The following is a 26216-nucleotide window of genomic DNA, read 5'->3' on the forward strand; positions in this document are numbered from 1 at the left end:
GTTCTGTAGTGCTTAGATTTTGAAATCTCTCTCCAATACACATACACTTTAAGCTATTTGTCATTTGTGAACTTTTTTAGATTTAAATTCATATACTGGTATCAAAAACTAAAAGAAAAGTGTTTTTTTTTTTTTTCATTATTATAATTATATTTTTTTTAAAATCAGCTTTGAACACTTTTATGTAGGAAATATTGGCTTTCAAAAAAGTACTGATCTATTTATAAAAGTTACATTTATGTGATACCAGATATTATATTACTAAATACCAATTTTGTATTTTAATTTGTTCTTCAATGCTGAAAAGATACAAATATATACATTTTATTGTTGTTGGAGGCATGGCGGCTGAGTGGTAAAATGCTTGGCTTAAGGGGTCACATGTTTAAATAATAGTGAAGAATGGTATTTTGAATTTTGGTATATTTATGGCACACCATTTCACCCAAATCTGATGGGGAAAAGTAAAGGCAGTTGGTCCTTGTGCTGGTCACATGATGCCCTCGTTAACAGTGGGCCACTAAAACAAATGACATAAACATGTACGTCATCTGCCCAGTAGATTGCAAGGTCCAAAAGATGATCTTTACTTTTAACTTTTTAGAAATTGTATTGCTTTTAAATTAAAACTTTAAACCAGCTGTAAACAATAGATAATTAGGTCTTGAAAATATATTTGTCTTTCTGAAGCCTGTTCTACCATTCCAAGTAAAACTTAATACAAAATTAAGTAACATCTCATCCTTTCAGTTTAGTATTAAGTAAAGTTTTGTAGAACTTACAAATTAGTTGCATAAAAACATCATAAGTAATTTCTAACATAATTATTCAATTTTGGAAAACCAAATTGCTAAAGCAAAAAAATTATTTATTTTTGTTGTTGAAGTTTACTAAGTTCTGTTCTAATGTACTGAGGTAAATATAAGTTCTATTCTTGTGTGAACCTTTCATCTGCAGTAGCCTTTCTTTGGGTCTTATTGTAAGTTTTATATTAAATTTTATTATAACAAACATTCTTGTCACAATTTTGATTATATCTAGAAATAATTTTTAATTTGTAAAAATTAGCTTAGCATTCTGAGGACCATTATTATAATTCTTACAAAACATTGAAAAAAAAAACAAAGTTAGATACTTCATTTTATCAAATAACCCCAGCAACCAAATGCATAATCAAATATTAAATAATTGCTCATTTGCAGTAAATATCCTCACATAAAATGGACAAAAAAACAACTCAGCATTAAATTTTGCTTATTCGAATATGTCTGTTTATAAAAAGATTTTCTGAAGCATAACAAAGATAGATTTAAGTTGGAAGCACATCTTGCTGTTACAGTTTAAAAACAATGCATATAAGAAATTGTCGTATTGAGTTTGTTTAATAGAATAACACCACATTTCATGTATATAGAATAAAATATAAGATTTATATAAATTAATACCCGTAATATGACGATTTGCAAAGTCATTTTAAAGACATGGTGAAAACTTTCAAACTTTCTTGAGTTGAAATATAAGATGCCAAGAGCACTCTGAGTAACAATATTATACACACACACACACACAAGTATTACCTACTGCATGAATATCAATTAGTGAAATGAAGTTTTGATAAAAGTGTCTTGTGAGCACCACTTCGTGAGATTCATCAAGTAAACTAACAAGAAAAATAAGAGAAGTACAAAATAAACATAGAGGTGCGGTGGCTGAGTGGTTAAGCGCTTGGCTTCCAAACCAGGGGTCCGGAGTTTGGTATTTTTTATTTCGGAAACTTTAGGAAGTCCACCCAGCTTTGGCTTTAGCTGGGGAAAAGTGAAAGAAGTTGGTCATTGTGCTGGTCACATAACACCCTTGTTAATAGATGACCGTATCATCATCAGGTCTGAAAGGGGAACTTTATAACTTCAACCTTCATTATTTTTTCCTTATGGGTAATCTAATAGTAAAGACCAATTGAAGAAAGAGGCTAAAAAATAGTCTTACTTTCCAACTACAAGATGATGTTACCGGTACCCAAGATATGGTCAAAAGATGAACATTGGTTGATGTCTTTGAACAAGATGGTCATTGAGAATTGTTTAAAAATATCTCATTAAAATCTTCATCCCATAACATAATAAGTATAAAGATAAGCATATAATTCTATTACATGAAACTGATAACAGTGAAAACAAAATTTGTTATGCCCAATATTATTACAAGACCAAAAGCATATTTAAATCAATTCTCAAACCCTTACAGTTATGAGATTTTATAAACAATATTGTCTAAAGTCACCATTGAACATAAAGGAAGAAAGGAAAATAAATTGTTTACATAAACATAAAAAAAATATGATAAGGATAATAGCAAAACAACTTGGTTACATTAACAACAAAAAAAAGAAGAAACAAATCACATCTAAAAAAGTAGTAACTATTTCCTTCCTTATTCTTTGATACAAAATTCAAACCCAATGCCACAAAAACTGATATCACAATATGGTTTCTAAGACTAAAAACTGAACAAACTTGATTCTGTTAACATTGACCAAAAAAAAATCACATCTAGTAAAGTAGAAGACTTTTTCTTCCTTACTCTTTGATGGAGCTTCAAGCCCACACTAACAAACATATTAATTTTAAAAAATATCACTATAAGACTAGCAACCAATAATTAACTTTGGTCTCAAATAATAAGCATTTCTGGAAATGTATGTAGACTCTAATTTTTGTTTTTTCTTTTATTAAAAGGCTGTAATTTTCTGAAATCATTATAAATGCAACAAAAAGAAATGACTTTATTGGTGGGTGATATTTTTTAACTGTTACCATTAGTTATTTTCTCAGAACTTTTCTTATAATGCACCAAAGGCAAATTTCGTAGACGCTCTGCAGCCTGAAAATAAATAAGGAATTAGATTAGCTTAACTTAAGCCAACAATATAAAAAGAACTAAAGCTATAACCACACAAAACTTCATCAGCTAAGTGCTCTGTCCTTGTTTAGGTTATGCAGAAAGTAAAAGTAAATTTCTTTTTATGAGAATGTAGTTGTATGTAATTCAGCATTAGACACTTTTAATTCTAAAATATAAGCAAGCTCATTGAGAATACGCACACACACACATGCACATCTTTGTTTTATTTTATTTCGCAAAGTATGTAAGAAACAACTTCCTTAATTATTAGGTCTACTGATTTTATCATGGTTTCTGTAATAAAAAAGCACGGAATTAAGCCTATGGGCTATGGGCGTAAAATGTCCTGGCCTGATACACAGTGGCTAAGTACGCATCGTAAGTTAAAAAAAAATCAGTAATAAGAAGGAGTTACTTGACACTCTCAAATTATTAAGAATATCGTCATCAAATCAAGACACTTAAGGCAGGAGTAATATTCAAGTTAACACCTTAGGAAAAGAGATTTATATCCAAGTAAGCGAACTAGGCATTCATGAAGAAAAAACAATGGTCAGGATTTTAACATGTAATTAAACACACCATCAAAAACATGTCCTGATAAAACCTTGTCCCTTGAATTTCCTGATATCCCTTAATCATAAGATACTTTTAAATTAGAGTTCTGGTTACCTTGCTTAATTTTATAAACAGGACATGATGAAATGTATTAAAAGTGCAGTGCTTTCAGAGAGAGTATAAGAACAAAGTAATTCAAATGAAGAATAAGAACCAAACAAAACATCCTGGATGTATTTAAAAGGTGCTTAAAGAAGAAGAAGAAATTTTAAGAACAGTTGTGGGTAGTTTGAAAAATTTAAGAGTAATAAAACACATTTTGGACTCTTTTCACCTTTTATTTCCTAACACCATATAATTGATCATCTTGCCTATGACTGGGTGGGCTCACTCTAGCCTATGGTATGACTATCTAGTTAAAACATTTTTAACACTAATTATAGAAAATGAAAACATTTTTAAAAAAAAGATATATACACAATACCTGCTCTGCAGTCATGTCTCTTTGAGCCGAAGCCAGCATTTCAAATCCCACCATGAATTTCTTAACCGTTGCTGACCTCAATAATGGAGGATAGAAAACAGCATGAAGTTGCCAGTGTGACATGTCATCATTAAAATATTTCCCTGTGGGTGCACCTATAGAAATAAAAAGTGAGTGATAAAACAAAGTTTAAGAAGAGTAGTGACTTTATTTGGTTTCTAATTATGTACTGGACAAATACCACCTGCAACTTCATTTATTAAAACATCTTAGAAATAAGTATCAAATGAAATATTCATATATAAATATTTTTAATAGTTGAAGCAGAATTTTATGAGTTTGTTTTTTTTTAATCTCGATATAATTGGAGTTCTGGGTGATAGCAAATGCCTATTCGATGTAGGATCCTCATATGTCTTATGTTACTTTACATAAAAAATGGACAAATTATAAGGCTTAAAAATTATGTTTAATCACTTTAGAATATCATTTTAAGGAATATATTATAATAAGTAAAAAAAATGAAAATTAACTCTTTCTCCCCATAATTATTTTCCATGTTTGGATGGAATTCTTCACTTTGTTCAGAAGTATTTCATTACCTTTTTTGGTTAAGCTTCAATAACGTTTTTGTTTGTTATGAGAAAATGTTTTATTTGGTATAGAATTAAAAGGGAATGCAGGCTCTTTTTATATAAGATAAAGTAATGTTTATAAAATCAAACATTAATTTAATTTAATGAGTTTAAATCAACAAGGCTATCGTCAATTAGGAGAGAAAGAGTTAATGGAACAGTAAGATGTAGATTTCTGGCCAAGCACTTTACTCACCATGCCATCCCATACAATAAGGAAATGAAACTTCAAACAAATTGTCATAAACAGTAAGTAGCTGTTTCATAATTTGACTCAAATCTAAAATACACAAATAATAGGTATAAGCATCTTGAGATGAAAATTCAATATTAGATGAATATGAGGTTCTGAAGTTTTTAATAAACATAGTTTCACATAAAGCTATTGGAAAGAATAGTTCTAGAGATAAACTAAACTAAAATTATTCTATATTTAGTTTAAATATTTTGAATATTACATAAGAGTTTAGTTAAATGACATTTTAAATAACATTAAATATAATCTTCTTTTACTTAAATCATTAAGCAAAAGTAAAGTACCAGTTTGCGACCTTCTAATTTATGGGGTAGATAATGTAAAGGTCATGCAATTCAGTGGGCCGTCTTTAATTTTCCCTAAATATTGTCAGGTACCCATTAGAGCTGAGTGGACTCAGAGGCACCCTATAGATCCCGAAATAAAAAATCCCAGTCTTCACCAGGATTCAAACCCAAGACCTCTTGGCTTGGAATCCAAGCATTTCACCACTGAGCCACTGCGCCTCTTTACTTACTACACATGATTAAAATGGTAGAAAAGGATTTCATTTAAAGCTATGTTAGCCTTACGAAAAAAAAAATTTTTTCTTAACAAAACATTGTATATATAAATGCTGTAAAGAATTTTGTTAAAAGATGTGCCACACTGTTTTATAACTTACCATCTTTCTCCTCTTCTTTGAGATCTTCCAGTCTTAAGACATGGCGTCTAGGTAGCAGCATTGTTTCAAAAGGCCAAACTGCCCAGTAAGGAACAAGCCAAACCCAATGTTCAGATTCCAAAACTAGCCTTTCCTGGAGGGAAGAACATTTTTTTTAATATCACATATTTATAGTTAAATAAGAAATTGTCAGAGCCCTAGACCACACTATGTAGAGAGATGACAAGGCAAACTATAGACATTGAGGTAGAGATAACTTAAGCCCCGAAATCAAAATGAGCCAAATGGAAAAACACTGGCTTCTCACAAGCAAGGGTCACTTTTAACATGTGTGTAGGTAGTGGTAAGGTTTCTTTAGAGTATGGCTCTACTAAGTGTCCTTTTTGATGAAACAAAGTCATTCTATACTAACAACTGCATTTTGATTAAAAAAAATTACATATCTTTAAACTCATTAAATTTCAAATTTTCAATGAAAGTTTTTTTTTGTTTTTTTTTTTTTAATTGGTTCTCTAAATTCTCACATTCTTACTTTTTTAATAAGTTCTTTTTCCAAGTAATCCACCAGCATTGGCTTTCCGTGAGTTTTCAAATAGTTCTTTTGCATACGTTCTTTCACAGCAACTTCATTAGGAAGAAATGAGCAGGACCACACCTGATTTCATGATCAATAAAGGAAGGATACATTTTTTGTTCATTTTGGTTTTCTTAATACAGAAAATTGTACAGAATCTACTATACATTTGTTTAAAAAAAAAAGTAAAGTACCACTTTCAGACATCATTGGGAAGGAATAAGCAGGACTAGAACTGATTTTAACAAGCAATAAAGGATACATTTTTTTGTTTTGGTTTTCTCAATACAGAACATTTTACAGAATGTACTTTAGTTTAGTAAAAAAAAAATAGTTAAGCACCCTTTCAGGGGATTGTAGAAAGGGGTCACCGAGCTTAAAAGGTTGAGAACCGCTGTTCTAACCCAAGACCTCTCAGTTCAGAAACCAAGCACTTAACGCTAAGTCAATATGCCCCCTACTATACTTTCAGTTCTAGGAAAATTCAATTCTCTTAAAGCATCAAATTTTTTATGTCATTAATAAATAAAACATCATGGAAAAGCTAGTTGGAAATCAAGTTCATTTTGCCTAAGGGATACTTATAATAGCTAATTTTATCTTTACAATAACCAGCAACAATACATAAATTGTATTAAAACACTTGCCTGGCAATGTGGGTGAGGGTTTGAGCACCCCATTACAGCTCCACGATTTTCAAATAGCTGTATTAAAAAAAAACACAAAAAAAAACTAATGATAGATCTAAGAGATGCTGTATTTTCTGTGCACAATACAACCAGAGACATAAAGCTAATTAGTTCAAAATTATTATCTTTAGTAATTTCTAAAAACCAAAATCCCAATTAAAAAAGAAAACAATGGAAACTTGCATTTATGCTGTCAGTTATTTTTCTCTGAAATCATACTTCATTTTCGTCACATTCATCAGAACATGCACACCACTCCGCACTTTTAAACCACAGGAAAGGAACAAAAGGATGTAACAAAGGGTGAAGTTCGCTTCGCACAATAAGAAGCTAGAAACTCAAACTGAAATCATGTTCACACACACACACACACAATAATACAAAAACAAAAACAACTAAAATCTAACCTTTTTTTTTTGTACAGACAATGCTCATAATTATTTCTAAACTTATGAAATCCAATTCAAGTTGTTTTGAGACAATGAAGTTTGACTGTATGAATAATTAGAATCTCTAAATATGCATAATAATGGCATACTTAAAAGAAATAAAAATTTAATATTAATACCTGAACCCATTCGAATTGTTTTCCTAAAGAAATATTTTCTGCTATCCAGGTGTCCACCACTGCACGAATATCTTTGACTTCCATCAAGGGCAAGGTCAAATCAGACCAAGGGTGGAAACATATGACTCTACACTTGCCATGAGCTGGAGCAGACTGGAACAATGGATCATCACTAGCAGCTAAGGAAGAGAGAATACGTTCTCTTAAGATACGGTTAATAGACAATATCTATTCTAAAGGTAAAGTATTTGGGTTTTTTGTTGTTGTTGTTTATTTGGTTTTCAAACTGAGAAGTGTTATTTTAACAATATATCTAATGTATAAAAAAAAAAGAATTACGTGGATCTGGTCCTCCAGGGAGTAAAGCAGGGAAATCATTGTCAAAAACATAGGTGTTGGTATAATCTGGATTGACCTGAGAAAATCATAACATTGAATTAAAAACATTAAGTTGTCATGCCTAAAGAAAATTTTGACTAATTTTGTTTTAAATTTTCAAATAGCCACCTGTCCGTTTGGGCGTGTCGCTCCAGGGCAAAGTGGATTTTTAGGATCGTGGCGAGGAATATCTTCTTGGACAAGTTTCTCCACTTGCCCTTGCCAAGGTCGTTTAGCTCTGTGAGGTGACACAACAATCCAGTCATCACGTAGAGGATTGTACCTCAAATGAGGATGTTCTATAAAATAATAAAACCTTTTTAATTAACTTTAAAATCGTTACATACAATGCTTTAAAATATACACAAATTTACAATTTTCAAAAGTCAAATAAGTGAATTTCACTATTAATTCTTAAAATTTGGCATCATCAGCAAACAACAATTTTTGTCAGTCTCCAGCTTCTCAAGACACTTAGAGATAAGTAATCCTGATATTTGTTAATTTTACTCTTTATTATTCATATAGTTCTCATTCATTACCCAGCTGCAAAGGATAATAAATATAGCTCTGAAGTAATCTCCATGGCACCAGCAAGTTAATAAGTCACTAAATTTATTATTAATTATGCATAACTTTGGGAATGATTGCAAGACAACGGCTGTATAGATGTTCTGTAATTCAACAATAACATTTATAATTATTGTTATATTTGATGTAGTTTACAACAAAACATGCTTTGTTACCTGTACTTTTAAAATCTTCCATCATAAAGTGCCTATAACAAACAAACAAAAGAATTATTAGACCAGAGAATATCATAAATTGGTAGTAATGCCTAAAGTGGAGGGACTACTATGTGTACTTTCATTCTATTTTTTGGTGATTCTCTAGTTAAACTAGACCTAGATCTATAAACAAGTTTCTAGATCTAGATCTCATCATTGGCATTGCTAAACCCAGGGTTAGTGCAACTAGTTACCTGGTGTGGTTAGCTCATGCTGTGTGTCACCCTCTTACTGCCCTCATCATTCCCAACCCCTCACAGCCCCCCAAAATGTTCCAACAGAATATCAGTTGTCAGTTATTTTCCTTTTGTAGAATTATAATAAAAGTAGAAGGTAGTTAACAACATTATATGACTGATACACGGCAACCTTTTCTCGTAGAGAAATTTAATAGATTTTATAGATCTAATAAAATTATTAAAATGCAAGATTATCTAAAACCAAAAAAAAACTTAAACAGATTGAGTATTAATAAAATCTGCTTTTCTTTACCATCCTGGTTCAATTTGATATATGAGTCTTCTCACTAGCATTTTGAGCTACTGTGTGTTACTCTTTCATAGAGTTCAAGTGACTTCACTTGTCAATAACTAAACATTTGGTCGGAAGGTACTTTTCGGTAAGTAGGTTATATTATTCTAGCACCAATTCTTGTTAAATGCACAGTTTTCGAATGCACCTTCTTTGCTGCATAGCTTGATGGAGTTTTTCTGTTACTATACTGATATAACGTTTCTTTGAGGTTTGTCTGTGTATCCCTGTTTAGGATGAGTATCTAAGGCATTGCTACATTTCGCAGTTGTTTCGCTGCCATAGTGTATTAGATTGGTCCTTTCAATTTGTCATTCTTACTTCTCTACAGGGAGTTAGTGATGGGCTTGTAGGTAGAATCTGCACTAGTCTAGAGTCAGCAGTGGGCTAGTGTTGTATGGTTGTTGCGTAGAGGCCAAAATACTTACTAATGTGTTGTGTTGGTACTATGGGACAGCAAGGTGCAGAATGATTATTTTATTAACATAACAGCTATATTGTATTATAATATTTGTTCAATTCAAAGATATATTACTTTATCAGTTTGTCCATTGTAAATTACTTTCATCTTATTAAACATTATGTTGTTAACATCTAGTTAATTATTTTTTTACACATGAAGGTGCATGGTTGAATGTCAGGGGCCCGGGCAAACAAGCTAATGCTTAAAACGCAACCCTGACAATACTCTTGTCATTCCTAGCCTTGCCTTACATAGCTGGATAAATACCTTGTGCTTGACCCACAGACTGTTTGGATGGTCTTCACAATTAATCAAATTGCCTGTACCCCTCTGTAGTCAAGATATTGTAACTCTGCCATTCTCATATCCCTGAGCTAGCAAATTTTAAAAGTCAAGCTTTCCTATTATAGATTTAGTAAGCTTTCATCAGCTTTTTCCTATGAAGAGAAAAATCCTTGGAACACATGTTGTGTGAATCTACAGCACCTTTCATTTGATTCTCAGAAAGCGGCTTAACACCTTTCCTGGAATGTACAACAGTGTTATCCCTTGGTAAATGAAGCAGGAACTAAGTTTGTCTATCTTGGTGAGTTTGATGAGATAGCCCCCCTTCCACTCTGGTGGCACTTCTTTTTCTATCTTGCCTAAGAGAGGGTAGGTAGCTTCATGCTGGTATCAATGTCTTCCTTTAGCGCTTCAACCAGGATGCTGTCAGGTCCTGCAAGCTGCAGATTTGCTGCGGATCTCTTCCTTAGTGAGTGTACTGCACTTGATAGTCAGGTCTCTTGCTGCTGGTAGTATCTCTCATGGGTTTGCAGGAGTAGGTCTGTTCAGCAGCTCCTGGAAATACTCAATCCATCTATTCTTCTGTCCTACATCTGCTATCACTTCTTCATCCCTGCCCTTTACTGGTCTCTCTGGCTTGGCTAATTATATTTATAAGCTACTTTATATTATGATCTAGTACAGCGATTCTCAACCTATTTGGCTCGGTGACCCCTTTTAACAGTTCTCCATTTATAATCTTGAAATGTATTCATTAAATGACAAGTATATCAAATTGTATCTTTGACTTGTATCTACCTATCTCTCATTCCCCATATTCATGTTGCATATTTATGTGACAATTTGAAAAGCATGGTGAAACAATAGTTCATTACAATATTGTTGTGGCAGTCTGGTCTTGTTTCTAATTCATCATTTCAGGAATTCTTGGGACAGTCTTTGCAAAATCACAACAAATGTCATCTTCTGATTGTGTTTTTCTTGTTAACTAACTGGAAAGCTTGTTTTGCAAAAATATTTTATTGGAAATGGTTTTTGAAAAGGAAACTCAGACAAATAGACAAATTTGTATATATAACGGCAAACACCAGAACCAAACTTGTGTGACTGACAGAGAAGAAATCATTTTTTGCTGAATCACTATTGAATATAAAATACAGTTTATGACTAAACTTCTGGCATGTGCAAACGTGATGTTAAGTAGATTTGGAAATATGATGATATTTTGTCAGCAAGTATTTGCAAATGATCTTTGAAATAAATTTTAATGTATCTATTTGTGAGGTTCAATGTTGTTTTCCTCATAGAGAGCAGAGAAGATTGGCAAAACGTTTTCCTTCAATTTTGTTTGTCAATCTCAAACTTTATTTGGAAGGATCGGATTTTAAAAAAACCAAACAAATCGAGGCATGGTGATCCTTGCAGTGACGTTTTTCATTGCTACTTAAATTTCTTATGGCAAACGTTGAAATTCAGACCATCTTATCTTCTTATCTTATATAATACAGACGTTACTTCAAAAAAGAAGATGATTACATCCTACGCGTCATGCATTTAGTCATGCATATTAACCAATGACTTAAATTCTGCCAAGTCACTGGTTTTCCTGGCTAGCTCAGGCAACCCATTCCAAGCCCTAATAGCACTAGGAAAGAAGGAGTATTTGTACAAATTTGTCCTAGCATATGAGACGAGGAATGTGCCTTTATCATGCTAGAAAACTTGGAGAATCAGCTTTGCAGACGACACTAATATTTTCCCAAGAGATTTTGAAAATGAAACAACTTTCTCTTAAACCTCAGGTGCTGATGTAGTCGTTTCAAGAGTTTGGCGAAAGAGAAACTTGTCTTTAAAATCACTATCGTTTATCTACCTAACCTTATGTCTCAAATTCTTGGTATCCTCGTCAACGACATTTGCTATCATAACGACGTTAGGGTTAGGGTTTTATAGATTAGGCTAATAAAACTTCTTTACAAATGACGCACTGGGGTTTTTGAATTCCTGCTTCAACTATTGAAGTAAAATCATGCCGTAAAAATTAACAATTTTTTTTTATTGATGTTCTTTTGATCGAGATCCATGTTAATGGATTGTTCCATGATGAAATATTACCTTCAATAAATAATCTTTTTAAACGATTACGTATTGTCAATTATAAATGAAATAGCTTTTCAATTACATTAGGACGTCCCAGATGATTCTGAAATGGCGTTATGTTATGCATTAATTTAAATTGTTAAAAATATTTAGGCTGCGACAATTCCATTTCCATTGGTTGAAGTCATTCTGATTGATTTGCCTGCATTATTTATGACAATTATGAATTATAAAATTGTAACATTAAATGGAAAAACTTTTTACAATGTCAAATGGTACACGTTAGAATAGACAAAAAAAAATCCATAATTTGATGGCCGTAGGCGACCCCTGGCCATTTCAAGATTCGTCATTCGACCCCCAAAGAGGGGGGAGGGGTCGCGATCCACAGGTTGAGAACCCCTGATCTAGTATATGTCTTGTGTCTAGCTACATAGATACTTACTCTTATACTTATATTTAGAGTCTATATAGATTCTAAATATCTAGATTCTATATCAAGATTTAGAATCTAGAATCTAATTGGAAGCGGCTCGTTTAACAAACACAATCGTAACAATGTGAATGTCAGGATATGATTAAGCTGGTCACAGGGTCAAAACCTACATGCTCTTTAAACTTTTAACCTCTCACTGACATATAATTTCGTCTAATACTATGTCTGGATCACAGACCTATATATCACTTTATGTCTATATGATCTTCTATGACTGGTCTGTATCTATATATTATGGGGAGTATAACCGTGACCTCCGTGACTATGTCGAAGGTGCCGGTATAACTCCAGTGGCGGACTGAAAGGGTTAATGTGTGCGGCCTACTAACACATACGACTCAGGCCAATCACACAGGTCAAGGGTTATTGAACAGTGGACAGTACTGCTAATAAACGCAAGTATGACCCGTGTTGTGGTCATGTGATCACGGACTCGAGACAATGTGTTACAAAGGACAGTCGAGTCCAGGACAGCAAGGCAGTAATTTAAGGACGGTACCGTACCATGTGAGTCCTCCAGAATGTACTTAATGTAGCTGTACGAGCAAGAGAGACTAGTAGCTAATGTTAAGTTAGGCAGTTCTGTTAATTACAAGAAAGCATTTGAAGTTCAGTGTAGCCAATTGTGTTGAATTGGCTATTGATGTATTTGTAATGGGGTACGTAGTTCCGGATCTCTTCTCAGTCATGTGAATGTGTTGTTTACATTAATGACCTCATTGATTTCATTGTAATTTAAAAATGAAAATAGTCTAGATCTATAGATCTACATCTTTAAGTAATAAAAAGTATGTTACAATAATTCACTAATTTTTATGATTATTTAATAGGTCTATTAGATCTAGGCTAGCACTAAATCTTTATCTACATCTTATCATAGGAAGGTATAATGCCATGTATAAGACCACAGTCACGTGACTTTTTATAAAGTAGGTCAGAGATTCGGAACTACCTCATTAAACCGCCACATAGTTTATTGAAGTTCTTGTTTTCAAGTTCTTTGTAGATGTGCTGTGTTGTGTTTGGCAGTGTTCACAGAAGGCGTGATAGAGAAAATCGTAACAATATAGGTATATAATATGTATATATAGGTTTGTGATCTGTGGATCTAGAATAATCTAGATCTAGAATTGTAAAATGTTTTGTAAAATATTTTGCATGTTCGGATGTTGAATGTTCTTTCAGATTATGAAGCTAATTATATACATCTTCTTAGCCCAAAACTCCTGGAAGAACGACGGGGGAGGACAGCGGGCAGGTTTCGAACACGGGACATTCGAGACAGCCTAAGCCCATACCACCAGTCTATAGGCCTAGTATAGACATTGGTCATTCGTCATCTTTTCTTTCCCTCTAAGATCTGCACTTCTGTATTTCTCTGTCCACACAGTTTGGTGTTTTCTATTTTGTCGTACCAGTGTATTTTAAAGATATTTCTCAGACATCTGTTGATGTTGGTCTGTACTTTTTTGTTGTTGCTTATATGCTTCAGTTTTCTCCATGATTCAGAACCATATGCAATAAGACCACCTATTGACATTTTTTAAGCGGCCTCCGAAAGGGGAAAAGACGCTATTAGTTTTCTGTGAAATGTCTGACCGTGCGTCCCGTTTAGATCTAGTAAACTAAAAAAAATAGTGAAAATCCGAATCATATTTTAGTCCATTCAAAGTTCTGATGCAACGGCTACTTTTTTTCTTTTCTAAAATCACTTATGCAAGCAGTTTTTCATAAAAATACACCACTTTTACAACTATTCACTATTAATAGTAACAAACACGGGAGGCTCTTTAGTAGGGGAGGTGACAATTTGCAATATTTTTAACACATTTATTCAAATGGTTTTAGATTTTTTGTCAAAAAAATATTTTTTTTACATTTGTATTGCTACGTTATGTAAGTTCTATCCTACTAACTACTACATTTACCCAAAAAGTAATGTTTACTTTTTTTTTAAGAGAAAAAAAATCTATTTAGTATACATATAAGTTGGACATAATTTAAAACAACAATTAATAAGTAGTTTTACATATTATTGTGTGAACTGCAGAGCTGCACTATTGCCGAAAGACGCTGAAATAAAACGGAAATATTTGTTTTTCCTTTTTTTTGGGATTTGAATAAGAGATTGCCCCTTTACAAAACAATTCACCTATCCTTTGGTCTGCTGGACCGCTGGGAAACCACGCAAGATCTGCCAACCTTCTTTCTCCATTCTTCTCTGTCATTTGCCTTTGATAGAATTAAATTCTGATGTTCTTTCTGAAAATATTGATACCTGCCTTTTTACCTGCCTGGGTGGACCTCTTCGGGGGCCGATTTTGAGTTTGTGTTTCCACACAAACTGTCTTTGTAACCTTGTTACATTCTTATTTTAGTCTTGTTAGAGATGTGGGGAGATTTCCTGGTTGGTTATAGGTGTGTAAATGTCTGACGCGCTAGGTTTATACGACGTTTAATGTCTTCATCTGTTTCACCCACCACCTAATACAGTGACTACACTCCCAAGTGACACTGGTCATTGATAATGTAATATTTTTGCCACCTGGAGATCACTTAATTACAAAGGCCGAGAGATACACATTTAGGTATTTTGAGCCAAAAGAAAATCCAGTGCCGATGATAGTGACTTGCGCCGGAGGAAGATGCGTGCAACACTTCGATCTCACTCTCTCGCCCTAAAGCCCATCCTTTTCTGGAAAGCAAGATATATAGGTCTATGGTCTGGATCTAGTATACGCTTCTTACTTTTACCTCAAAAAGAGTTCTGCAAGTGTTTCTTATTGATATTTATTATTCTCAGACTCAGTGTTTACTCATACGTGTTTACCTTACCTTTTTTTACCTTTCCTTGTTTAGCCTTAGTTTGCTGGACCTTTGGGGCACCATGCAAGATTCGTAGACCGCCTTTCTCCATATATCAAATAAAGTCTAGATCTAAGTATGAAATTTTTTTTATTTAAAAGTTAATCATTAAATTTTTAAATTTGTTATTTCCATTGACAATTATAATATTATTAATAATAATATATATAAATTAAATTAATTAAATAGATCTATAGACAATAATTCAATATTAGAATATTTAAAAAAAATAATATAGAATAGATGTATCTATATAATCTAATTCTAATAATCTATTATTATATAATGATATTGATAATCAATAATTTATAATTAATATCAATTTCAATTCTTTTATCATGTAATTATTGTAAATATCATGATAACGTCTTAATCTTGTAAGGCATAGTGATATATCAAAATATTTTGATTCAAGAAAATTTCAGCCTTTTCCCATTGCCTAGGACTTGAAGAAAAATTAATATTTTTAGAAGTCTAGTGCTATTACTTTGATGCGGAGACCATGGCTGTCTGTGAAGCCTTAAAGGTCATTGACTCTCAACTCTGCGAGAGACATTTGAGGGCAACACAGATTGTTGTGGTCTCTGACTCAAAATCTGTACTACAGGCTTTGCAAAGCCCTGGACCATGGCCCCCCAATATCGACACTGTCATCATGGCTTCACACAACATAAAGCAGCGCTATGGTATCCCTGTAATAATGCAGTGGGTATCGAGTCACATAGGTGTGACTGGCAACACTATTGTAGACTCCTTGGCCCACCAGGGAGGGCAAATTCCACCCACTGAACAGGCTGTAAGTTTTCATCATGCTCTGGCTATAATTCAAAAAACAGAAATGGAAAAGTGGTTTGAGTGCCAAGTCCCAAAAAGCCTGTGGAGTCTGGGAGCGCATGAAGCACCCTGACCGCACTTCCCCATGGTGTAGGCTTTCCAGGCCTGAGCAAGCTATTATAGCACAGTGCAGGACAGGCCACTGTCCTGTTGGCTCATATTTCTCACGGCTATGGCCAAATTTAGATTCGCAGTGCCCCCGCTGCGGGGAAGAAGAGGAAACCGTGCCTCATATTCTGTTTGACTGTCCCAGACTTGCTGATCTTCGCCTCAACAGGTCTGGGAAACCAAAAATTTTCTACCTGTATGGTGACATGTATGCACTACGCAAGACAGCAGGGTTTCTGACCAGGGCTTTTGCAAGAGAATATTTAAGCCTCTCAAGCCCTCACTCAAATGGAGTTTGCTTATGATGATGAGGAGGAGTGCTATTGTAAAAAGTACTAATTATTCTTGATTTTATTTTCACCGAACTATGAGTTAAAAATGGATGTTTAGAAAAAAAAAAAGGATTGATGAATTTATTTTGGCTATTGATCTCAAGCCCTAATAATTTAAACAATGAAGAGCTTTATCAAGTCCAATTATGTGTAGAAATAATAAATCAATACTGGTTCTTAAACATTGCAAATATTGTTAGGAGATGGGCTTAACAATTTTGTATATAACTCTGCTAACTGACCTAAGGTACCCATTTCAGAACTTGCGATCTATGGGGCAGATGATGTAAATGTCATCTGTTTCTCTAGCTCGCTGTTAACAAGGGTGTCATGTGGCAATAACAACGACCAACTCACTGACATAATGGATTATAATTTTTTGTCAACTTATCTCTTTGAAATGAAAGTTTATCAGCATTAGTATATTCACAGAAAAAAAAAAAAGAGACAGTAACAAACTTTAATTTTGATTTATAAACATGGTCCATGTGCTTGTTTACTTTTAATTGTTGTTATATAGTTTTAAAAAATAATTCTCTTAAGCCCTTTAATTCATTTTAACAGATTTAATCAACATGGAGGCATTCACACCAGTTTTTATAGATTTATATGATCCACTGAAAGCTGGCAGTATTGATGGCACAGATGAGTACCCACATGACAGAGCTATTTCGAGAGCAATGGGCAGTACATATAAGCCAAACAGATATGTTCAAGGCATTCCAGAATGTACTGTATTTATTGGTCGTCTGAGTCCAAATTCTACAGAAGAAAGTATTAAAAAGGTTATGAAGCAATATGGAACCATAGTTCGTGCTAGAGTTGTGAAAGACATAATTACAGGCTTTTCTAAATGTTATGCCTTTGTTGAGTTTGCGGATGAGTACCAAGCCAGAAATGCTGTTCGATCTGGTAATAAAACACTCATTGATGACTTTGAAGTACTCGTTGACTTAGAAAAAGAAAGAACCTTAAAAGGGTGGATTCCTCGTAGGCTAGGTGGAGGCCTTGGAGGAAAACGAGAATCTGGTCAGTTGCGATTTGGTGGTAAAGACAGACCATTTAGAAGGCCAATTTTGAGACCAGATATAAGCACAGAGAAGTCTGATAAAATGTTAATGAAGAGAAAAATGTAAATTTATATGATGACAGTATGCTAAAGAATATTCCATAAACTATGATGTGGACACTCCTCCCCCGACCCATATATATATATCCTATGGATATTAATTTGTTAACTAGCACTGTTGCAGTTGAACAGCACTAAGCTAAAAGAACAAATGTGTATTTTAATTTATAGTTGTGAAAAATAATGAAGAAAAAAAGTTGATTAAAAATACCTGTATCATAAAATTTGACCTAAATTTCTCATTCATGTTGTTTTTCAATTAATGTATGTTAACCTACAATAATTTAATTAACAAGTTTGTAATTTTTCAGTTCTCTTTTCTTTTAATACACATTATTTACAATATTTTGCACAATTAAAGTCATGTTCTACATGTAGGTTATTACTTGCACCTTAAATTACTAGTTCATATTATTATAATTTAAATTACGGGTATGTTAATTTTTTGGGGGGTAACTCCTTTGAAGCATTTCATTCAGATTGGCATTTTTAATAAGTTAATCTGTATATTCTACCATACAACATGGAACAGAAATTATCTTAGTTGTTTTTTGTACCACACTAATATATTCATTGCAATAGTTATGGAATATGATCTACTTAGACTCGCATAACAGTATTTAGGTGGTTGATATTGGGAAATTACTGTATCTGGAGGAGGCTAATGAAGCACTTCAGTCAATCAACACCATGGTTAAGAAAAACTAGACAATTTTAAATCATTCATGGTTCAGGGCAGTCAGTGTCGCATAATCCTATCAAGGGGGTTCGAGTTAGAAGCCACATGAAAAGAAATAGGACTGCAGTGCACTAAGCTAGCTATAGTAAGAAAGATACACAATAAAAAAGTGTTAAGAACAAGAATATATATTTTTAAAAAAGCTTATCCAAGGGGAAGAACTCCATGTAAAAACATGTCAGTATGGTATGATTTATTTCCCTTTTTGATATTGAACAAAAAAAATAATTTGCAATTAATTTTTTTTTAGGCATAGTGAATAATTGTATGCAAGTTCACACATTAAGTATTTTGCTTTCAGTAGTTAACAATAAAACAAAGCATGGCAACCTTTAAGCTCCAGTAGACTTAATTGTCCATCAATGCAATTTTTTGTAATGTAGGCCCTATTAAAGAGTTTAATAAATTAATGCTCAAGATTATTTTGAACAAGTGTTCTAAATCTAAAGGCTTATCATTAGAATATTATAAAGTCTAGTAGATTCATACATTTGATTAACGTTGACTTTAATGCGCCTTTTTTTTTAATTAAATCTAACATTCATTAGTTATTTAGAGCAAAATAATTGCTCTCTATAAGTGGTATAAAGGAGGTTTTGTTTTTCTTGTATTTAATCATTCACAATTATATAGCTACACCATTTCAATCTACTGGACCCTTGAATCATGGGGCATGATGTGATAATTACTTAAAGCTATTCACCCGTAATCATGCATTAACGTACCATTGCAGCAGGCAGGTTGGTACAGCCCATATTGTCCAACCAGCTGCTTTTCAATGGACATTTTCAACATTCTCCCTTTATAGTTTATCTTAAAGGAAATTCTGGGCCACTGATTTATAGTTTCACTACAATGTCTAAACCTAATGCATTCTACATATAAACTAGTTAAACCAAAGGAAAGACAAATCAACTTGATTTTATTTCATAACAAAAAATATTTAAGAGTCCTACCACTATTACTACATTTATTTAAAGAGAGTACATAAATCATTGTTAAAGTGAACAAATTTTACAGGTAAGCAAGATAAAATTATACCGGTAAGTTATAAAAGTTATACAATGTTATTGAATGAATGAACTACCTGTATTACATAATCTAACTGTAATCTTTAGAATTGAGCCAAATATAGTATTTTACTTTAATGAGATTCAGTCTATCAAATGTCTAAAAAGTATTTGTATTAGACCTGTTAAGAAAAGGACGTGAAAGCTGCTAAAAAATCCTGTATGACTGTTACTGTATTAACATGCATTTCATGACACCATTTAAAAAAGAAAAATTTTTCTAGATTGTAATGTAATTTTTTTCTTATTCGGTTAACATTTTTAGGCAATGAAATACATTTTTTTTTCAATTTAAGTAACTTCTGTTTAACTTAAATGGCCTGAGAAGTAATTGTTATTGGAAATAATAAATAAAAATAAGAAGATGCCTACCAATATCAATAGTTATGTGAGCATTAGTCAATCAAATGGATTTAATGCTTGTCAAAATATTATAATGTGTAATTTATTTATCATTTTATATATACAGAGAAACTTACAACATTTACAAATGATCAACAAAAACCTATTTTTGCAAACAAACAAAAAAAAATGGCTTAATTGCTAAATGTGCAGTGTTTTATTTCAAAATCTACCTGATTTGACAACACAACAAAAACCAAAATTGTCCTTAAAATAAAAAAAAAAGCTATGTCCTAAAAAAAAAAAAAGGCAAAAACCAAACAAAATATTTAATTGGAATGGAACGGTTTTTATATCCAGATTTTAAAATTACAAACTATACACACAAAAAAATTCCAATACCTTTCACAGCTAGCAACTAGGTAAACTTAGGATAACCCTAACCTTAAAGAACCGGTTTAAGCATTTTTCGTTAACCACTTATGTAGCAAATCTATTAATTTTATTTAATCAGTTTATGAGCAACAGATAAATCTGTACAAGTTGCAGAAATTTTAAAAAATTGCAAGCTGCCAAGCAAATTTTCATCAGCCTGGACAGCAACCTGAAAAATATATTGCTTTAAACAAAAAGATTTTGAAATGTTGCTTTTTGGGGCCTTTAGGAATATATATATATATATATATATATGGGAGATTTACAACAAGAAATATCATCTACTGCTAGTGGTTATTTATATGTTGATATAAACAAGACTGAAATTCAATTATATCCATATCAAATACTAGACAACAATAACAACAAAAGTGGAAATTATATACGCATGTTGATGATTTCCAGAGGCGTAGGTAACCGTTTTATGCTGATTGGATACTATACTAACTTTTAATAAATTTAAAAATATTTTTTTCTTTCCAATTACTTTTTATACTTTAAAATAGTTGTATATCAATATTTATTTACATTACTAATGTCCTCTCATTTTGATTTTTCTCATATTATTACAATGACCTTACCCATGCTTGATGATTTAACCCACAATGCTCCTTAAATTTGATAGTTAAAATTCCTTTCATGAATGCCAATTATTCATTATTTTATAGAAGACATTAGAATTCTACAACCTGCTATTTTGCTAGCAAGATACCTCTAGCCCTAAATGTTGAAAGCCACCTGAAAAATAGTTTGGATCAGATACGCCGTCTTTTACATGATGATGTATTAAAGCATGGGATATTAAAGGAATATATGTGCCTTTATATTTTGTACATAGATATTACAGAAAAAAAGATAATGTATAAATGAAAACTGACATGAAAAAGAATTTACTTAAATTTAAAAAAAAAAAAAAAAAAAAGAGATTTCTCACTAGTTTAGGGTTTTCTGGCTTCATTATGTCTCGTTTTTACAAAAGGTTAATGTAATGTCTGCTAAAATATATTTCTATTATTTTTTTTTAAGAATTGTGCAATGTCAAACAGGTTTTCTACGCTTCAGGCAAAAAAAATTTGGAAATACTCGACTTAGCAAAACATTCATTTATCCCTGTAAAATTAGAAACTGTTTAATAAAAAAAAAAAGCTTTTAGCTATGCATTACTGGTAGTATTTTATGATATTCTTTTCACAATCTTTTTAAAAAATACATACCAGTATCTAGATATTTTAATTTTTGTTTCTCCAATAGGCTCGGCAACAATATTTTTTTATTAAAGTCTGCTAAAAGTGTAGTGCGAACAAGTGGCTGAAGGATTTATGCTATTGACAACAAGGGGGGACTAAAATACCAGATAAGAATCTGTAGAAAGTTTAGGCAAAGATTAGGATGTTCATTTTAGCTCCAGCATTGCAGGAATGGCAGCACAAAAGATTTTTCTTGAATAAAAAAAAAAGTTTTGGTACCGGTACAGACTACTAGGTTGTCTAATTTTAATTATTCATTTGAATATTTATAGAATTAATTTTGGTACATTTGCTGTTAAATAAAACATTCATTAAGTTAAAATATTTTGAACAGAAATATAATAAACATGAAAACAGTATAAATATGACTACCGATATTTAAAAAAAAAAGATATTCCTATAATTATGTACTGATATTATTAACATTCTTAAATTGAAGCATTCATTTAAAAAAAAAAAAAAATACATTATAACAGACGTAGAAGCAATATTGTTAAATAATATTAATTTGTTATTACTATTTCTATTCAATACAATATAAATTAGCCTATATCAGAATAGACATAATCATTGCGGGATCAAGGAAGCATATAAACTTAAAACCAATTTAAACCTATTTCCTCATTTCTGATTGACAACAAAAAAAAAGAGAAAAAAATATTTATGTAACTTTACAACCACACTGAGTGCAGTTTATTGCACATAAACTTTGTACAGTTTTATTATTATTTTCCTTAACAGTGATGAATATAACACATGGTTTCTCGTCCCCTCAAAAAAAAAAAATAAATCAGAGACTTTTAAAAAATATAAGTGTGGAAAATTAAGAACATTTTCCCCTCCAAATATAAAAAAAATTACTGGTACTTTTCCTGCAACAGCCATAAATAATAATGTGCATGTACAAAGAATTTAAGATAGAAAATCTATAATTAGATTTATCTTGAGGCAACAACAGTAGCAAGTGCACCAAGACCAATAGCAGTAAACAGCACACCTTTCCACATCTTCTCTTCAAACTCTCCTTGGTCTGGAAAGTACTCAACAAAAGCATCCTGAAAATATTAAGAATAAAATATTAAAGAATTTGTGTGGATTTTATACTCCGCAGATATACAGTAAATGAAGTTTTCAAGCCACTTAAATGTGTCAAGACTGTAACATTTAGTTAAAGTCTTCAACCTAATCACATCATAAGATATAAGAAAGAAATACAACCCTGCTAGAACAAGAGGTTAACAGAGTAAAAATGGTCACCTGTAACTAAGTTAGGAAACACATCATACACAGAAAATGTCATTATAAATTGCCCTGCTAGAGAGTTCTGCAGAGTGGTGGCAACTAAATTCAAGATGCAATTTCCTACACCCACAGAGTGATGAGTTGGTAGGCACAAAAAAACATAGAAATCATTATAAATTTTACCACCCAAATTTGGACGCAATATAAATGTTTTTGCGTTTTTAGAGTGTGAAAAAAGTTTTTATTAAACTCGTATAAAACTAGATTTAGTTTGTTATCGGAAAATGATATTTTTGGTATAAAAACAAAAGGGAATGCATGCCCTTGTTAAATAGTACAAAGTAATTTTTATAAAAAAAAATTAGTTTTAATATGGATGTCTGAAAATAAAAAAATTATACATGTAATTACTACCAGAAACAAGCAAAATACCAAAAAAAAAATTTTTTTTAAAAAGAGCGTCATTACAGAGTCAAAAAGGTAATATCAAATATTGAAATGAAAGGAAAAAAATTCAGAATCATGTAGCTCAGCTGGAAATTTTTTTTTTTAAGTTCAACAATTTTTCTAAAAATTAGCATAAATATAGGCAAGTCATATTGTTAATGTTATTGATGATTCCATGCTGTCTCTATCATACAAGGATGATAACATTTTTAATAGCAGTATGTACAAATTAAAAACTTAACATTTATTTTTTATTTGACTGTATTATGGTAATACTAATAAATAACTTGTACTCAACTGATTGTAATAAAGTAAGAAATAAATAGACAAATAGCAGTAATGTTGCTTGAAAAGACCAATTTTGAAATGAGAAAATGTAGCAGAACACTTAACACCACCAGAAATGTGGTAGGAGTTCATTTAATTTGTTTGTGTGTAAAATTTTGTTTTATACACAAGAAAAGGCAGGGGCTTTTCATTGGTATCCAACTAGACTGCTGGACACTTGCACTTATGGCCAAATAACAATAATAGTATAAAATTTTAACTTTGCCTTTTTTGAACAATAATGGCACTATTGCCCATTATTGATTATAAATAAAAAGGAACTGTTACATCCAACAGGATATGCTGAAAATTCTATTCCTTATTTGATAAAGAAAATTACAATAAACAGAGCCTGTCAAAAACGTTTCCTAAAATTCAAATAAAAATGTCTTGCATAAAATCAAATTAAAGATATGTATTACTTTTGTATGTTTAATTAATAGATTAAATCAGTAGCTGGTAATAAAAAGTAGGTGGTATCTAGTTCTGTACAATTATGTCCATATATACCATCTTTTACTTCACATAATTTGACAACATCTAGCATTTGTCTACTGGAGTTTTTGGTGATATATAAAAAAATTATCTTAGGCTTCTTAGAAAGTGATAAATTAAATTACAAATTAAGTAACAATTTTAGCATTTTGATAATGTCTGGCTATGTCTATAGTCTACTATATATATATATATATATATACATATCTAAGCGCTTTTTTTGTACCGACAAAAGTATTACTTTTCTTGTATTTTAACATTTATTATGAATTTATTAGTAGTTAAAAGTTAGGTAATTCATCACCCAGTACCGGCATCTATTTTTGTACAAAAAAGTACTGTATATATATATATATATATATATATATTATATAGCTCCACCATTGTGATCGAAGATGGGCACATTTCTCATTTCCTATGGACTAGTAGGTGACTGTACAGTCCAATCTTTGCTTTAAAAAGCCATCCACATGCATGGCATGGGTGGGTTTGGTCAGTTGCAGATATGCTTGCTTCTTCTCTCAGCTTTTTGTTGGTGCGGCGCTCTTTCACCCTGGCCACTCTTCTTGCCTTAAATCTTGAGACTCAGAGACTAACAGATTCACGCCATGAGGAGCGATCGAGAGCTAGTGCCACCCAGCGGTGAATAACGATATTGCATTCCTTGAAGGAGCTCTTGAGAGTGTCTTTGTAGCGCTTGTATTGACCTCCCTGGGAACGCTTTCTTGCACACAACTCCCCGTACAGAAGTCATGATTTGGGAAGGCGATTTTCTGGCATGCAGACTACATGTCCTGCCCATCAATGTAGTATAGAAGGTTTTTATCGGCCTAGGGTTTTCAACTCTCCCCCCCCCCCCCCCCCCGGTACAATCATAGATTTTTGGTGGGAGATTTAAACCTTCCATGGCTACGCTCAGGTAATTTGGTGACTGTAGTTTGCTTTAGTTTTTTTTTTTTAGGGAGTTTTAGCCTCAAACAAACCTCCTTGGCAATGCTGGCAGTGATGGTTTAACATTAAAATCTCTCCTCCAATAAAAAAAAAATTAAACAAAGACACTAAACTCCACCAGCACCCCCCCCCCCTTCCTTTTCCAGAGATTTCATATCTTTGAACCCAGAAAACACCCGGCTATGCTCATGAGATGTAAATATCAAATATCTTGATTCTGAATTTTTGAATGTACTTTAGAAGCACTAAGATTTATGTCATTAAGTTGATTAAGTGTAAAGTCTATTTATAAAAATATTATCTTAAAATATTAAGCATTTCAAGAAAAAAAAATTACCCAGCCTCCATGATCAAGAATCCACTTTCCAAGTTTGTTTGCAACATACTTTCCCACAAATAGTGCGATTTTCTTTTGTTGAGATTTCGTCTTTACCATTGGATCACTCACTTTATCAATCTCACATTTACTAACAGTGTCTGAATAATATTTAGCCACCCTTGCGGCAAAGGTATAAACAGCAACTATTCTTCCCCAGTTCACATGTCCATCTTCAAATATCTCATCTGCGACAATAACAAATGTTTGAAACGCATTATTTTCATCTAGTTTTAATCTGTTTACCATTCCTTTGAAGACTAAATCATGTCGATCAGACAGTTCTTTTACAGTTCTTCTTAAGGTTTTACAGTATCTGTTGGGAGCTTTTTTTGGACTTTCTTCCACAAAATTTAAAACGACATCTTCCGCCATGAATTCAGCATCACGTCTAACTTGTTCTAAGGGGGAATTAGAAATTGTTTGAGTGCTCTCTTCTGTAACTTGTGAAATGTCATTTAATCCTTGACCAGGAACCGCAAGAACACCAAATCTTTGCGTCACTTGAGCAAATAAATTTTTATTGTTGCCGGCCATAAGCTTATTCTGCCTCATATCAAATGAGTTATTAGCAACGCTGTCGACAGACATTGTTGCCTCTCCTTATTTTTTTAAACTTAAAACAACTAAGTTATAAAAACTATAATTTAATTATTAACAAAAACATTTTCTGTTAGTCCAAAACAACAAATATGGCGGAAGATGTACTTGTTGTTGAAAGTTGGGAAGAGAGGTTATTACGAAACTGCTATATTTAGAGTTCAGAAACGAAATAATAGCCAGGTTTTTGTTTCATGCCAACCGATAATCTAGATCTAGGCAGAGCAGGAATGTGGATTTTTACATGTGGTTCTAAATAAAATGTTCTTGCGTCTCTCTGTAAACATTATAGTATTTATAGACATAG

General features: G+C 32.3%; 3 protein-coding genes across 8 annotated transcripts; 1 reads left to right on the forward strand and 2 right to left on the reverse strand.

Moving 5' to 3' along the window:
• Nucleotides 1–1243: 1243 nt before the first annotated feature.
• Nucleotides 1244–12893, reverse strand: LOC106054589 (galactose-1-phosphate uridylyltransferase-like). Of its 2 annotated transcripts, none has more exons than XM_056018187.1 (11): nt 12875–12893; nt 8454–8485; nt 7837–8006; nt 7669–7744; nt 7330–7508; nt 6720–6776; nt 6031–6153; nt 5499–5631; nt 4775–4858; nt 3944–4098; nt 1244–2880 (listed from the first exon to the last, which is right to left on the reverse strand). In XM_056018187.1, exons 2-11 carry the CDS (start codon nt 8476–8478, stop codon nt 2803–2805), a joined length of 1080 nt encoding a protein of 359 aa, XP_055874162.1. In that variant the 5' UTR covers nt 8479–8485; nt 12875–12893; the 3' UTR covers nt 1244–2802. The 2 variants fall into 2 exon arrangements, with proteins under 2 accessions (XP_055874162.1, XP_055874161.1); XM_056018186.1 differs by lacking the exon at nt 12875–12893 and adding an exon at nt 12320–12468.
• On the forward strand, nt 12486–20097 carry LOC106054591 (U11/U12 small nuclear ribonucleoprotein 35 kDa protein-like). 5 transcript variants are annotated; one of them, XM_056018188.1, is made up of 3 exons: nt 12486–12877; nt 15230–15311; nt 17074–20097. In XM_056018188.1, exon 3 carries the CDS (start codon nt 17085–17087, stop codon nt 17643–17645), a length of 561 nt encoding a protein of 186 aa, XP_055874163.1. In that variant the 5' UTR covers nt 12486–12877; nt 15230–15311; nt 17074–17084; the 3' UTR covers nt 17646–20097. The 5 variants fall into 5 exon arrangements, with proteins under 5 accessions (XP_055874163.1, XP_055874167.1, XP_055874166.1 ...); XM_056018191.1 differs by lacking the exon at nt 12486–12877 and adding an exon at nt 12905–13029; XM_056018189.1 differs by lacking the exon at nt 12486–12877 and adding an exon at nt 12929–13059.
• Nucleotides 19988–26053, reverse strand: LOC106054590 (bcl-2-related protein A1-like). The gene is made up of 2 exons (XM_013210515.2): nt 25271–26053; nt 19988–22526 (listed from the first exon to the last, which is right to left on the reverse strand). The coding sequence occupies exons 1-2, from the start codon at nt 25898–25900 to the stop codon at nt 22410–22412; spliced, it is 747 nt and encodes a 248-aa protein (XP_013065969.1). The 5' UTR covers nt 25901–26053; the 3' UTR covers nt 19988–22409.
• Between the last annotated feature and the right edge of the window lie 163 nt (nt 26054–26216).

This window comes from Biomphalaria glabrata, chromosome 1 (genome assembly GCF_947242115.1).
Source record: "Biomphalaria glabrata chromosome 1, xgBioGlab47.1, whole genome shotgun sequence".
Classification (NCBI taxonomy): domain Eukaryota; kingdom Metazoa; phylum Mollusca; class Gastropoda; family Planorbidae; genus Biomphalaria; species Biomphalaria glabrata.